This window comes from Leptopilina heterotoma, unplaced genomic scaffold, assembly GCF_015476425.1.
Source record: "Leptopilina heterotoma isolate Lh14 unplaced genomic scaffold, ASM1547642v1 Lhet_123, whole genome shotgun sequence".
NCBI lineage: Eukaryota > Metazoa > Arthropoda > Insecta > Hymenoptera > Figitidae > Leptopilina > Leptopilina heterotoma.
The window spans coordinates 3,853,296-3,868,106 of record NW_025110842.1 but is presented as its reverse complement, the minus strand read 5'-3'; the positions used below and the strand labels follow the sequence as shown (position 1 = coordinate 3,868,106).

The 14,811-nt window shown below is 20.7% G+C and overlaps 4 protein-coding genes across 4 annotated transcripts; 2 read left to right on the top strand and 2 right to left on the bottom strand.

The window, feature by feature from the left end:
- LOC122512501 (macrophage receptor MARCO-like) lies at positions 1-3,914 on the top strand. The gene is made up of 3 exons (XM_043628369.1): positions 1-100; positions 3,014-3,123; positions 3,436-3,914. Exons 1-3 carry the CDS (start codon positions 90-92, stop codon positions 3,759-3,761), a joined length of 447 nt encoding a protein of 148 aa, XP_043484304.1. The 5' UTR covers positions 1-89; the 3' UTR covers positions 3,762-3,914.
- Positions 3,915-6,732: 2,818 nt separating this feature from the next.
- On the top strand, positions 6,733-8,303 carry LOC122512503 (macrophage scavenger receptor types I and II-like). Its single transcript, XM_043628371.1, has 3 exons — positions 6,733-6,866; positions 7,041-7,153; positions 7,831-8,303. Exons 1-3 carry the CDS (start codon positions 6,784-6,786, stop codon positions 8,031-8,033), a joined length of 399 nt encoding a protein of 132 aa, XP_043484306.1. The 5' UTR covers positions 6,733-6,783; the 3' UTR covers positions 8,034-8,303.
- A 1,204-nt stretch (positions 8,304-9,507) lies between these two features.
- LOC122512499 (biogenesis of lysosome-related organelles complex 1 subunit 6-like) lies at positions 9,508-12,307 on the bottom strand. Its single transcript, XM_043628365.1, has 5 exons — positions 12,061-12,307; positions 11,511-11,633; positions 11,079-11,166; positions 10,636-10,722; positions 9,508-10,035 (listed from the first exon to the last, which is right to left on the bottom strand). The coding sequence occupies exons 1-5, from the start codon at positions 12,126-12,128 to the stop codon at positions 9,904-9,906; spliced, it is 498 nt and encodes a 165-aa protein (XP_043484300.1). The 5' UTR covers positions 12,129-12,307; the 3' UTR covers positions 9,508-9,903.
- Positions 12,308-12,895: 588 nt separating this feature from the next.
- LOC122512666 (mitotic spindle assembly checkpoint protein MAD2B) lies at positions 12,896-14,686 on the bottom strand. Its single transcript, XM_043628636.1, has 3 exons — positions 14,546-14,686; positions 14,124-14,421; positions 12,896-13,311 (listed from the first exon to the last, which is right to left on the bottom strand). The coding sequence occupies exons 1-3, from the start codon at positions 14,562-14,564 to the stop codon at positions 12,948-12,950; spliced, it is 681 nt and encodes a 226-aa protein (XP_043484571.1). The 5' UTR covers positions 14,565-14,686; the 3' UTR covers positions 12,896-12,947.
- Positions 14,687-14,811: the final 125 nt, after the last annotated feature.

Here is a 14,811-nt window from a genome sequence, read left to right as displayed (position 1 = left end):
CAAAATTCCGGAGGTATAAAAGTACCTTCAGGTCTTAGTATTTTTATTAATAATTTCTAAAGTTCCAAAACCAGGAGACTGACAACACGATGGACTTCAAGTAAGTTTCTCAAGGAAAAATTAAATAATTAAATTTATACTGTTATCTTAAATTTAATTTTAAAAAAATAACTCTTTATTCTTTATAATTATATACAGACTTCGCACTCGATAATTAATTTTAAAAATGTAGCAAAAAGTAGCTTTCAAACAAAGAAAAGTATCAAAAAAGTTCTATATTTTATTTTCCTGACTTTTTCTAATTTTTATCAAAAATATTTGCTCCTTTCTTATCCTGCTAACAAATTAATTTCCTACAACGAATTTTATTATTCATTAAAGAATTTAAATATTTATAAAAATTATTTAATTCTTGCAAAGGGGCGCATGATTATTCCCCAAATGTCATTTTTCCGAAATGTCATTTTACCGAACTGCACTTTTGCGAATACTCATTTTTGCGAAAAGCCATTTTTGCGGAAAGCCAATTTTTCGAATTGTCATTTTTTCGAAAAGTCATTTTTGCGAATTGTCATTTTTGAGAAATGTCATTTTTGCGAATTGTCACTTTTGCGAATCGCTATTTTTACGAATTGCCATTATTACGAATTGTCATTTTTGCGAATTGTCATTTTTGCGAAAATTCCTATAGTAAACTTGTATGCATATAAAGATTCACTATAGGAATTTTCGCAAAAATTACAATTCGCAAAAATGACTTTTCGAAAAATTGACAATTCGTAAAAATGGCGATTTGCAAAAATGACTTTTTGGAAAATTGACAATTCGTAAAAATGTCGATTCGCAAAAATGACAATTCGCAAAAATGGCAATTCGTAAAAATGACTTTTCGAAAAATTGGCTTTTCGCAAAAATGACTATTCGCAAAAGAGCAGTTCGGTAAAATGACATTTGGGGAATAATCATGCGTCCCCTTGCAAAGAATTTCATTTAAATTTTTAAATAATTGATTTCTTTCGACTAATTGTATGTAAATTTTAAATTAAATAATTGTATTCCTGAGAAATTTTTATTATTCGTCATAAAAAAAAATTCAATTTTTACGAAGATTTTTTTACAAAAAATTTTTTAAATAATTGAATTCTGTTTGGAAATTTTATGAAAATAGTAGATTTTACAAATCATTGAATTGCGAAATGTTTTTAAAAATAATTAAATTTTACAAAGAATTCTATTAAAATTTTTGACAATAATTAAATGTTTGTGTGGCATTTTATTAAATTTTTTTTTTTTTTGAAAATAATTGAATTCCTAAACAGCATTTTATTATTTATGAAAATAATTGCATTCTAGCGAACGATTTGATTAGAATTTTAATTAAAATAATTGAATTTCCAAGAAGAAATTTATTACTATTAAAAATAATTGAATTTCTGTGATTAATTTTTTATGAAAATTCATCACATTATATTTATTAATGATAAATGAATTATAAATGAATACTAAATATTTATGAAAATAATTGAATTTTGCAAAGAATTTTATTAAAATGCCTCAAAATAATTGAATATTTTTCGGGAATAATTTGTTATTTATCTTTAATAATTGAATTCTTTAGAAGAATTATTTATGCCAATAATTAAATTCTTAAAAAGAATTTAATTAAAATTTAAAAGAATAATGAAATTATTTTTAAAAAAAATTAATTAAAATTGCATTTAAAATAATTGAATTCTTGTGAAAAATTCTAATATTTTTGTAAATAATTGAATTGTTTTAAAGAATTTACAAAACAACATTTTTTTAAATAATTAATTTTTTTGAGGAATTGAAATTTAATTTTCAAGAATTAAATTATTTATTATTTTATTATTTTTATTTATTAATTTTAATTTATTTTTGAGCAATTCCTGTAAAATTGCATTAAAAATAATTGAAAGTCTTCGATGAGTTTTATTATTTATGAAAATATATTTGAATTTTTGCTTAGAATTTTATCAAAAATTTTTTTTTTATTTTAATTTCCATGAAAATTGTTATTATTAGTGAAAGTAATTAAATTAGATGTGAACAATTATATAAAAATTTTCTTAAATAATTGATTTATTCAAAAATGCTATACTAAATTAATTGAATTCCTTTAAAAAATTCTAATATTTTTGTAAATAATTGAATTTTTCCCAAGAATTAAAAAAAAAAACATTATTTAAAATATTTAATTTTTTCGAGGAATTGAAATTAAATTTTGAAGAATAATTAAAATTTTTTAAGCAAATTTTGTAAAATTGTATTAAAAATAATTGAAATCCTGCGATGAATTTTATTATTTATGAAAATAATTGCAAATTCTAGCGAAAAATTTTATTAATATCTTTAAAAAGAATTGAATTCTTGTGAAAAATTTTTGTTATTTTTGAAAATAATTGAATTCTTAAAAAAAATTTTATAAACATTGTTTTAAGTAATAAATTTTTTCGAAATATAGTAAATTTTTGAAATATTGAATTTCCATTAAAAATGTTATTACTAGTGAAAGTAATTGAATTATATTCATTATTGTGAAGAATTGTATAAAAATTTTGTTAAATAATTGATTTTTTCAAAATTTGTTTGAAAATTGTATTATTAATTAATTGCATTACTGTGAAAGTTTTATTATAAATGAAAATAATTTAATTTTCAATGAATTGTTATCAATTTTTCTTTAATTGAATTCTTTTGCGAAATTTTATGAAAATACTAGATATTGAAAATAGAATTTGGAATATTTTTTGAAAATAATTGCATCGTTTTAAAGAATTTGATTATAATTTTTACGAATAGTTTTTTGATTTCTTGTATTAGCGAATTTAACGTAGTAGAAATTCTCAAAAGAAAAAAAAAACATAAAAAAAAAATAGTGTCGCGAATCGTATAATTATGAAATTTATTTTCATTTAATAATTAAGGAATTTATATTGATAATTGACTTAAAAATATGTACAAATTTTAATCAATATATTTCTATTTTCAGAATCGGAAATTATTTCTTATTCGTGATTCTCACCTTTGTCGCGATACAATTAACAGCGGCAGTTGATGATGAAGCCCGAATGCGAGGAATTTGTGCCAATGTTTTGAGGGGTAAGTAACAAAGAAGAAAAGAAAATAATTGTAAATTACAAATAAAAAATTTTTGTCGAAAAACAAAATTAAATTGTGAATAGAATTTAATTTTGTCAGATCAATTTTGTGAGGATTAAATTAATTTAAATTCGTTTAAAGGCCTCGTAAAATTAATCTGACACAAAAAAAAAGCGGACGTAAAATTTAATTTTGAACAGAATTTAATTTTGAAATTAAATTTTTTAGAATTTAATTTTGTTTATTAAATTTAACATTTAATTTGTGTCAAATTCGGTTTCTTAATAAAGAATCATTAAAAATAATTTACAGAAATGAGACCTGGATTGCAATGCCGCTGCCCACATCCAGCAACAATGATGAAAGGAGAACGTGGACTTTCTGGACCTCCTGGTCCTAAAGGATTTAAAGGAGAATCTGGACTTAATGGTCCTCCAGGAATGAGAGGAGAAGCCGGATATCCTGGTCCTATGGGACAAAAAGGAGAAACAGGAAATGATGGTCATTATGGACCTCCGGGTCAAAAGGGAGAAAGGGGATACAATCATTATCTAGGAGATAATGGTGAAAGAGGAGAAATGGGTCCTCCTGGTCCTAATGGAGATAAGGGTGAAAAGGGAGAATCACACCCAATGTAATCTCTATCACCTAAAGAAAATAAATATCTAAAGAAAAATTTTTAATACTCCATATTAAAAAGTTGGACGAAAGTGACTTTTTAAAAAAAAATCCTAATACTGTTTGAAAATATGAGAATCTAACACAGGACTTTTATATATAATTCCAAATTTTTTTATAGTAATTTTTTTAATACACAAATTTAAAAAAAAAAAAAAAAAAAAAAAAAAAGTTTTTTTTATCAAATTTTTTATGACTTTTAATCTTAAATCCATTAAAACTTTAACTGTTAATTGTTAAAACGAAGCAATAATCAATTAAAATTTCAGTAAAGTTATATTAAATTGTAAAACACACACTTTTTTAAATCAAAATAAAAATAAATAAAAAAAATTTATAAATAAAATTTATAAATAATAAAAATCTTTTTAGAAAATTCAATTATTTTTATATAAATAATAAAATTCTTATCGGGATTTCATTTAAATTTCAATACAATTTTAATTGAATTCCAGGGAAAATTAAATTAATTTTAAACATTTTTTTTTTGAAAATAATTGAATTTTAAAAATTATTTTTAAGTTTTTAAATATAATCGTGTTTATTATTAATTGTAATTAACCATTTTCCTATTAAATTATATTAAAATTATTCATACAAAATTTTATTCCTTTAAACAATTTTATTAGATTTTTTGTCAAATACTGTTTTTTTGATTGATTGTATAAATAATAACATTTTGTTTCAAGAATTTAATTAAATTTCGTAAAAATAATATGTAATTTTTTGCAAATAATTTTAATTGAAATTTTTGAAAATTGAAAATAATTGAAATTATTTACAAAGAATATTTTTTGAAAACTTTTAAGAACAATTAAATTGTTTAGAAAAATTTTATTACAATTTTTGAAAATAATTGAACGCTGTTAGAGAAACTTTATCAAAAAAAAAACTTGAATATATAATTGAATTTTTTTCTAGAAATTTAATTAAAATTTTATCTTAAAATAATTGAATTTCTCAGAAGAATGTTGATTATTTAAAAAAATAATTGAATTCTTGCCAAGAATTTTACAATTTTTTTAAAAAATAATTGAATTGTTACGAAAAATTTCTTCATCAAAATTGTTGAAAATAAATTTTGAATTTTTATTAAAACTCTTGAAAATAATTGAATTTAAAAAATATTTTTAAAAATAATTGTGTATTTTTTCGAGAATTTTTATTAAAATCGTATTGAAAATAATTGAATTTCTCCGAAACATATTATTATTTACGAAAATAATTGAATTCCTCTGAAACATTTTATTATTTATGAAAATAATTGAATTCCTAATTCCTTTGAAGAAAAATTATAAAAATTTTCGAATAGTAAATTGAAACCTTTTGAAATGAAAATTATTTAGAAGAATTATAAACACATCTCTTATAAAATTCAATTATTTTCGAAATGTTTGTGAAACTATTCTAAATTATATATTTAACCATTTTTTTTATTATTCTTCAAGAATTAAATTATTTAACAGTGAAATAAATTACTAAAAAGTTGAGTTAAAATTTTAGAAAATAATTCAATACTTGAAGTTCAAAAAAAAGGAATTTAAAAAAATAATTAGATAAAAATTTTTTTAAATTAAATTCTTTGAAAATTTTAATCGCTGCATAAAAGTAGAAAAATATTTGAATGTTTATTTTCAAAAATTATTAATATATATTATTTTTCTATAAAAATTAATAAAAGTTTCGATTGATTTTATTTAAAAATTAAAAACAAATATTGGAAGAATTGTTATTTTTAGAAATAGTTATAAATTTAAAAATATTTTTCATTGAAATAATTTGGAATTTTAATTCATGTGGAAAAAATAAATAAGAATAAGTTTTTTAATATTTATTGAGTGGAGAAGAATTTATCCAAATATTAAATTTTAATGTTTGTTTAAGGCCATTTGAACTATTATAACGTCACAGTTTTAAAACACATGCTTTGCACAAACTGTGACGTCATAATTGTTCCAATTCCCTTAACAGTAATTATTGATTTTTGGAAAATTTAGTTTTGAAATTCTAAAAAAATTATGTTTTTGAAAAAATGAAATTAAAATTTTTTTTTTTTAAATAATTTTTTTTTTTAATAATTTTAATTAAAAATTTGGAAAATAATTGAATTAAACAAAGAATTTTTTCAATTTTTTAAAATAATCTTTTCTGTTCATAATTATAATTGAAACTTTGATAAATTCAATTTTATTAAAACGTATTGATACTAATTGAATTTCTGCAAAGAATTTTACTATTTTAAGTAATTGAATCCTTTCAAAGAATGTTATTATTTATGCGAAAATAATTAAATGTTTGCGCGTCGAATTTTATTAAAATTTTTGAAAATAATTGAATTGTGGAGAACAATTTAATTATTTATAAAAATAATTGAAAGTTTGAGGAGAATTTAAAAAAAATTTTAAACATAATTTGAATTTCTGCGAAGAATTTTATTACCTTTGAAAATAATTGAATTCTTGTGAAGAATATTTTTTAAAAATAATATTTTTCAGAATTTAGTAAATCTAAAGAATTTTGCTATTTATAGAAATAATTGAATTCTTGAGAAGAATTTTTTTTTACAGTTTCTAGAAAATTTTTGAATTTTTAAATAATTTAATTTAGAACTTTTGAAAAATTTTTTTTTTTAATGTAGGAATTAAAATTTTTTAGTTGAATTCCCAAAAACAATTTTTAAAAAAATTGAAAATTTTGTTAAATTTTATTAAATATTTCGTTTTATATTTCATTGAGGAATTTTATTTTATTATTTTTCTTCTTTTAAAAATTATTTTGAAATAGAATAGAAGGGTAAAACCTTTTAATTTTTTTTCTTCTTTTTTCGAATATTTGAATTTAAGAGGAAAGAAGGGAATTTATTTCAAATATTATTTTTATATTTTAAGAGTGGTGAGAATTTCTGAATTCAAATGAATTTATAGGGAAATAATGATAAAAATTAATTGCAAATAGTTACGAGGTTATCGGCGTGTCAATGAAATGCGTTATAATTATAATCATTTCGTTCTCAGTAATATTGTAAATAGAAGACTCGAAAGCTGCGAGAAGATGTCGCACTTCAGGTAAGTTGGCAATTAATAATTAAAAATGTCAATATTTAATTTTAAATGAAAAAAAAAATTAATTAAATTTACATTATAATTATTGTCAAAATTCATTTCCTTTTAATTGTAATTATAAACCTTCTCTTTTCGATGATAAATAAATAAATAAAATATAAATAAATATTTTTTTAGAAATAGTGGAAAATGTTGTCTATTCTTGATTCTAATTCTTATTACGATACAATTGACGACAGCGATTGATAATGATGACCGAATTCGCGAAATTTGCACCAATATTTGGAAGGGTAAGAAACAGAACAAAAAAAAGATGAATGAAAATCTTCAAATAAAGAAATTTTATAAAAATTATTAAAGATAATAAGAAATATTTTTAGCAAAAACAATCTGTAACACTTTTTCTATTAGGAAGCAATTTTATTTAAATAAAATTCAATTTATTCGATTTCAATTTTATTTAATTTTATTTAATTTTATTTTCGATATTGATTTCAATTTAATTTAAGTAAAATTTAATTTTGATTTGATTTTTATTAAATTTGAATAAAAATCAATTTAATTTAAATATAATTTAATTTCGATTTAAATTTTATTTTAATTTAAATAAAATTCAATTTCGATTTCAATTTCCAGATCAATTTTATTTAATTTAAATTTCGATTTGATTCCAATTTAATTTAAATACAAATCAATTTCGATTTCAATTTCAATTTTTTAATTTAAATAAAATTCAATTTCGATTTTGATTTAAATTTAAATTTTATTTAAATAAAATTTAATTTCGATTTTAATTTTATTTAATTTAAATTTCAATTCGATTTCAATTTCAATTTAATTTAAAGTTTCGATTTCAATTTAATTTAATTAAATTTCGTTTTTTATTTTATTTAAGTTTCCATTTCATTTAATTCCTAAATTCTATTTAATATTTTTAAAAAAGTGTAATTAATAATATCATTTTTAGAAAAAAAGCACGAATTGCAATGCTACTGCCCGCCAGGAATTCCTTCGCCACCACCTTGGAAAGGAGAACCCGGATTTCCTGGTCTTCCGGGAGTAAAAGGCGAACCCGGAAATTCTGGTCTTCCTGGAGCAAAAGGAGAATCAGGATTTCCTGGTCTCCCAGGACTTCCGGGTCAAAAAGGAGCAAGAGGTGATTCTGGATAAAATTACCATTTTTTCCCCACTCTCCAATAAATTGCAAAATATTTCTTTTCGAAAAAAGAATAATAGTAAAATAATTGTAAATTTTTCTTTTTTGACCAAAAATAAAAACTAATAAAAATTCCGAAAATCATAGATAAAATAAAAATCACAATAATAATAGATAATAAAAATTTCGAAAACAATGGATAATAAAAATTCGAAAATAAATTCTTTCTATTTGTATAAGAATTATAAGAAAGGATAGAAATAAATTTGATTAATTTTCGCATATTTACCTGAAGTTCCTTTTTCAAATCCTCCTTTTTGGAATTAGAAGCGCAGAACGAAACTTTTTTCAATGTGCAAATTAATCCGTCAACGACACGAAAAAAATAATTTTTCACTTCACCTTCGATTGAGAAAAGAAATCTGTTTTTTCTTCTGAAACGTTGCAAAAAAAAAGATTTTTTTCCTGTTAATAATTCTTTTTCTATAAAAAAAACAAGGAATAAAGTAAATTTCTAAAAGTCGTAAAAATACATTTGTTTTCCTTCATTTTATTTATTATTTGTTTCTATAATTTGATTTTTCACTAATTAACTAATTATCATTTTTTAATCATTTTTTTTTGCTCACAATTCTATACACAATTGTAAAATTCATTTTGATTGTTTATTTTTAATTCATTCTTTTCTTTTACTCGATATCATATTCTTATAAATAATTATTATTAATAATAAAAAAAAGAAATAATAATAAAAAAATAATAAAAAAAAGTACCTAATAATTAATAATTAATTAATAATTATTAACAATCATTAATAATTATTAATCGTAACTAATAATTTACTAATATAATAATTAATAATTAAGTATTGATAGTAATATTAATAACAAATTTTAAATAAATTTTAATTATAAGAAAATTTAAAGTTATTACAACTAATTAATAATTTTATGTGAAGAATTATATCAAAATTTTCGAAAATATAATTTAAATTTTTCAAGAAATTTTATTACGATTTTTCTAAATTACAAATTGAATTCATTGCTTTCGACAATAATTGTTGTTAATTATGAAAATAATTGAAATTTTGATAAGAATTTTATTCAAATTGAATAAAAAATTAATTTAATTTTTTCTAAAGAATTTTACAAAAAATTTTCCAAAATAAATTTCTGCGAAAAATTTTATTATTCAGAAAAAGAATTAACTTTTTCTAAAGTATTTATAATTTTTTTCTCATAAAGAATTTTATTTTGAAAATAATTTTATCAAAATTTTTCAAAGTGTAATTAAATCTTTGCGAAAAATAATTAAATATTTTATCGAATTTTTGAAAATAATTATATTCTTTTGTGAAATTTAATTGAAAATTATTGAATTCCTGCGAAAAATTTTATTAAAGTTGATGAAAACAATTAATAATTGTAAATTAGCAAATTAACTAATAGAATTTTTGAATCGGAAATTATTACAATATTTAAATTTATATTTGAAAATAAAAAATAATAATAATTATTAAAAGTAATTATTAATTATTACTTATCAATACTAATTATCAATATCAAAATTAAAAGAAAAGATCTTTCTCAAAATTTTCTAAATTCACCTACATTTTTCTTTACAACTTGAAGCAAGTTTTGTGCTTTTTTCTCAAAAGTTCAAAAAATAATTTTAAAGAATAAAAATTCTTACACATTTCAAAACGTTGATTTTAATCTAAATCAGAAACTTTCTTCATAAAATTAATAAAAAACGGAAAGTTCGGTTGTTTAAAAAACAAATTTTAGGAAATAAAATAAAAAAATATTTGAAATTGCAACCAAAAGTTCTAATACTTTTTTTTGGTGTTTGATTTCCTTTTTCCCTAGGTAAAAAAAAATTCTTTTAACTCGAACCTGGTTCTTCAATTTTTGGTTTTCCAATTAATTCCTGTTCACGTCTCAATTCTTGTTCTCGTTTTTGCTCCTTGAGAACTGCTTCCTTCTGTTTTGTCTTTTGCAGTCGCAAAGCTCGATTCTGTAAATTTTTTCAATTTTATTATTTCAATTTGAAACAATAAACAATATTTCTTTTTGAAATTTTTTATTTTTTTCTATTTTTCGTAAAATTAATAGAATTTTTCAAGGTAAATTTATTTTTTTTACAATTTTGTGATTTTATTTTTTGTTTTTATAAATTTTAAATTTTTTAATTGTAATTTTATTTTTGTAAATTTTAAATTTTGTAATTCTAATTTTATTTCTTTTGTTATTTTATTTATTAATTTTATTAATAATAATATAATTTTATTTCTTTTCGTTACTTTAAATTTACGAAATTTGTAATTTAATTCTTTATTTATGTAAATTTTCTAATTTTATTTTTGTTTTTCTAAATTTGAAATTTTGGAAATTGTAATTTTATTTTTTGTTTTTGTAAATTTGTAATTTTATTTTTTTGTTTTTGTAAAATTCTAATTTTATTTTTTGCTTCTGTAAATTTCTAATTTTCTAATTTTTTTTCCGTTTTTGTAAATTTATAATTTTATCTTCTGTTTTTGTAAAAAAATTTTTTTAAAAAAAAAAACAAAATCGAATAAATCTCGTTTAGAATTAAAATCGAAGGAAATTTTCTCACCTTTAACTTCGATGTTCTTTCGTGAATTGAAACCATATCGGATTTAAGTGAAGCAAGTTTCGTTTGATATGTGTTTATCATTGAAAACTGTAAAAAAAAAAATAAGAAAATTTTGTTTACAAATAAAAAATAATTTAAATGAAGAATTTTTTAATTTACAAGAAAAATCCTAATACTAAAAATCTTAAAAAATGTAAATATTAAAAAAATAAGAAGCAATTTAAATTAAATAACAGTTAATAATAATTTCCCGTTTATATTAAATATAAAATAAATATAAAAACTAAAAAGAAAAATAAATAAAATATTAAAAATATGAAAATAAAAAAAATTTTAATACAGTTTAAAAAAAGGATTTCACGATAAAAAATTTTGAATTTGAATTAATTAAATATGTAATTTTTTCTTTTCTTTAAAAATAACTTAATTCGTAAAATATTTACTATTTCGTTGATACTTGGCTCGCCTTCGACGTCGTTTATTTTTTTATTCTCATTTTGCATTTCATGCAACAATGTTTCTTGTTTCGTTCTAAAAAACAACAATTATTATAATATCTATATTAATAAATCTTGAAGTTTTTTCAAAAAAATTTGAAAATATTAGAATTACTTACAAAAATATTGTATTAATATTTATCAAAATAATTAAATTCTTAACTTGCAAAGAATTTTATTAAAATTTTTGAAAATACTGATTAAATTCTTTTGAAGAATTTCTTTGAATTTTTGAAAATATAAACAGTAATAATTAATTATGTACTTAATAAGTGGATTTAAAAAATTTTTTTATTATGAAATTTTTCAAAAATTTATTTAATCAATAATTAAATTTAAGATTTAATTATTTAAGAAAATAATTCCACTTTTACTTACGTGAGTTCCTTGAGTTCTTTTTCGAGTTGCTCGAGAGGCGGTTGATAAATATTCAAAAGCCCCTGTGTAAGTTCCTCGGCTGCCTTTTGTAAATCCTGAGACATCGACAATTCCTCATTTTCCCTGTTTTTCCACAAGGAAAAAAAATTACATTTTTCTGCGAACTTTTATTAAAACGAAAAACTGGAAAAACTGACATTTTGAGGTTAGGTCGTAAAAGCTATATTTTAGTGATTTTATCTTTTTTAATTTTAGTTTTTTAAATAGATTTTCTGTAAATTATTATTGATAATCTTCAAAATAAGGAAATTTTTATTATCCAAAATAAGAAAAACAAAGTTTCTATTGACAATTTCGTATAAAAAGAAATTGTTCCAAAAACGATACTTTGACATTTTGAGGTTAGGACGTAACCTCCTCTTTTTTTGCGCATCACGTATTTTATATAGAGTCGAATCATTTATATAGAGAAAGTAAAACAAAGAAAATTTAATCTTCTATCCTATTTGTACATTTAGAATAGATAAAAATTCTTATATTCTACAGTTACCTTTTTGATGATCGAAGTTCTGGTTGAATTTCATCGACAACTACCGATTCATCGACGTCGCTCATCATTTTTCCTCTCTATTCTTCCTATTCTTTTTTCACCATTTAATAAATTGAATAAATAAAAGTAAGAAAAATAATTATCGAATGACAATGTTTCTATTTTTCACTTATCAGTACATATACTTTTTTCCCAAAACGATAATTCCTTTGACATTTTTCCACGGTTTATTTACGTCGGAAATCAGCTGTTCGCACTTTGCTAGTTTTTGAAAAAAAACTGGACTACTTTAGTCATTTCCGTTTTTGAATATTTTCGAATATTTTCAACAAGAAAACTTCTTGATTTGATAAAGATGATAAAGAAGAAGAAGAAAATACATAATAAAGAGGAGAATCAAGAAAGGAAGAATCAAATTGTAAGTAAATAAATAATAAGGAAAGGAAATTAAATTCAAAACAGTCAAAAAATACATGCGTGTATGACCGGTTGCCTATCACGCGCATGCGCATATTTTCGTTTAAAGCGTTCAAAAGACGTTCAAAGTTTATTTTCACATTCGCGAATTGTTTTCTTTAATTTCAGTGATAGAATAAATAAAAATCCCCAATTCCATTAGTTTTTTTCTTTATTTCGAAAGTAAATATTATAAATTTCTATAAATGACAATTATTTATTTGCCCCACAAGTGAACAAATTAAGAGAAAATATTCTCGCAAACATAACCTAAAAATACATGGATTTTGAATCTTGAATTCAAAAAAAAAGAAATCGGACAAATTAATAATTGTTTTTCTAATTGAAAATGCATCTTTATTAAAAATGGTAAGTTTAATTTGAACAATATTTTAATTTTTTTCTTTTCTTCTTTTATTTTATTTTCTTTTTCAGTTTTTTAATTTACTTGTCGTTGCAATGGCACAAGTTTCTTTTTTATTACTGGAATTAATATTCAATTTCGATAATTTATCCTCGATCGCGTACATTTGTAAATTGAGACAATCGGTTTTTATTGTTTTCAATGGGAGGAGTTGTTGATTTTTTAATTCAATGTCACTGTCGTCGACAATCCAGGGGAAATCGGCGAAATTTGCATTTTCACTTAATCCAATGTGTGACGATTCAAATGTCAGGAAATTCACGCGAAATGTCGAATTTTCCGGCAATGGTTTTAAATATGATTCGGTTGTTGAGATTTTCAGGCAAATCGTCCTCAGGGCCTCTTCCGTTTTCAAAAAGTAGGGATCTGCCCTAAAAAAATAATTATTTTTCATTATTTTATTTATTTTTCATTGTTTACTTAATTCTTTTTAATTTATTGCATTTTTTAATTTACTGTATTTTTTATTTTATTGTAGTTTTTATTACTTTGGTATTTTTATTTTTTGTATTTTTATATTATTTGCATTATTTTATTTTTTTCGTATTTTTATTATTTTTTTTTTGTATTTTTATTTTCTTGTTATTTTAATTATTTTCATTGTCTTTTACTTTTTCGTATTTTTATTTATTTTTTTTTTGCCTGTTTTAATTCTCTGTATTTATTAAATTTCTGTTTTTTTACTTTTCCCTCACTTTTTTCTTTTTTATTAATTTACCTTTTTTAATTTTTTTTATTCACTAACCTTTATACTTTATTTTCTATTTTTTTTATATATTTTAATTCCATATTTTTATTTATTTCCTTATTTAATTTAATTATATTAATTTAAAAACTCATATTTATTTATTTATTTTATTACTTTATAATTTATATTAATTTATTATTTATAATTCATATTGTTTTACTTATTTTAAATTTTAATACTCCCCTTCCCCCTCTTTTATTTACTGAATTAATTAAAAATCCACCCGAGACAGGATTCGAACCCCGCACCTTGTTATTCCGAAGTTACGCCTTAAGCCCCGCAGCCAATACCGAACCTTCTTTAGAAACTCAATTTACCATTCTTATTGATATTATTTTTTTTAACTTTATTTTATTTACTATTATTTATTTATTATTTCTATTATTATTTATTTCAATTGTTTATTATTTTTAAAATTAATTAATAAAAAATTACTCTTTATCGGACGCCTTCAAATCGAGAATATCGAAAACAAATTTTTCAATTGGAATTCTCTCCTTATTGAAAAATGTCATTTGCACTGCTTTCACACACGAAATATCGTCCTTCAACAATTCTCTCAATGAATTTAAAACATTTTTTAAATATTCATTAAGATCCGGATGTTCCGAAACGTAAATTCCAATTCCATACAATTTTCTCCTCGAATAAATCGAATCCGGATAAATTTTACGATAATACAAAATCTGATGGAAAGCCGCCTCTAGAAATTCCAATAGAATATCCGGCGTTACTGTGAAAAAAAAATTTCGTTTAAAAAAAATGATAGTTTTTAATTTTTAAAAAAATTTAAAAAAAAAATTTTTTTTTATTAGTTAAATATTTTAATTAATTAATTAATTTTTTTCTTAACTTACCAATTGACTCCTGGGACATTTTCTCTTTTCGAAAAATAGAAAATTATTTATAATTATTTATAATTAGAATTAAAAAAGTAAATTCGATTTGAATTTTCCCGCTTGAATCTTGGTCTCGACGCTGATTGGCCGGCGGTTTTCTACTTGAAATCCAAGATGGCCGCGCGTGTATACAATGAAAATTTTCCCAAAATTCGTTTGGGATAATAACAAGTTTCTCGTGTTGCATATATTTTATCATTCGAGAGTTTAATTGTATATATATA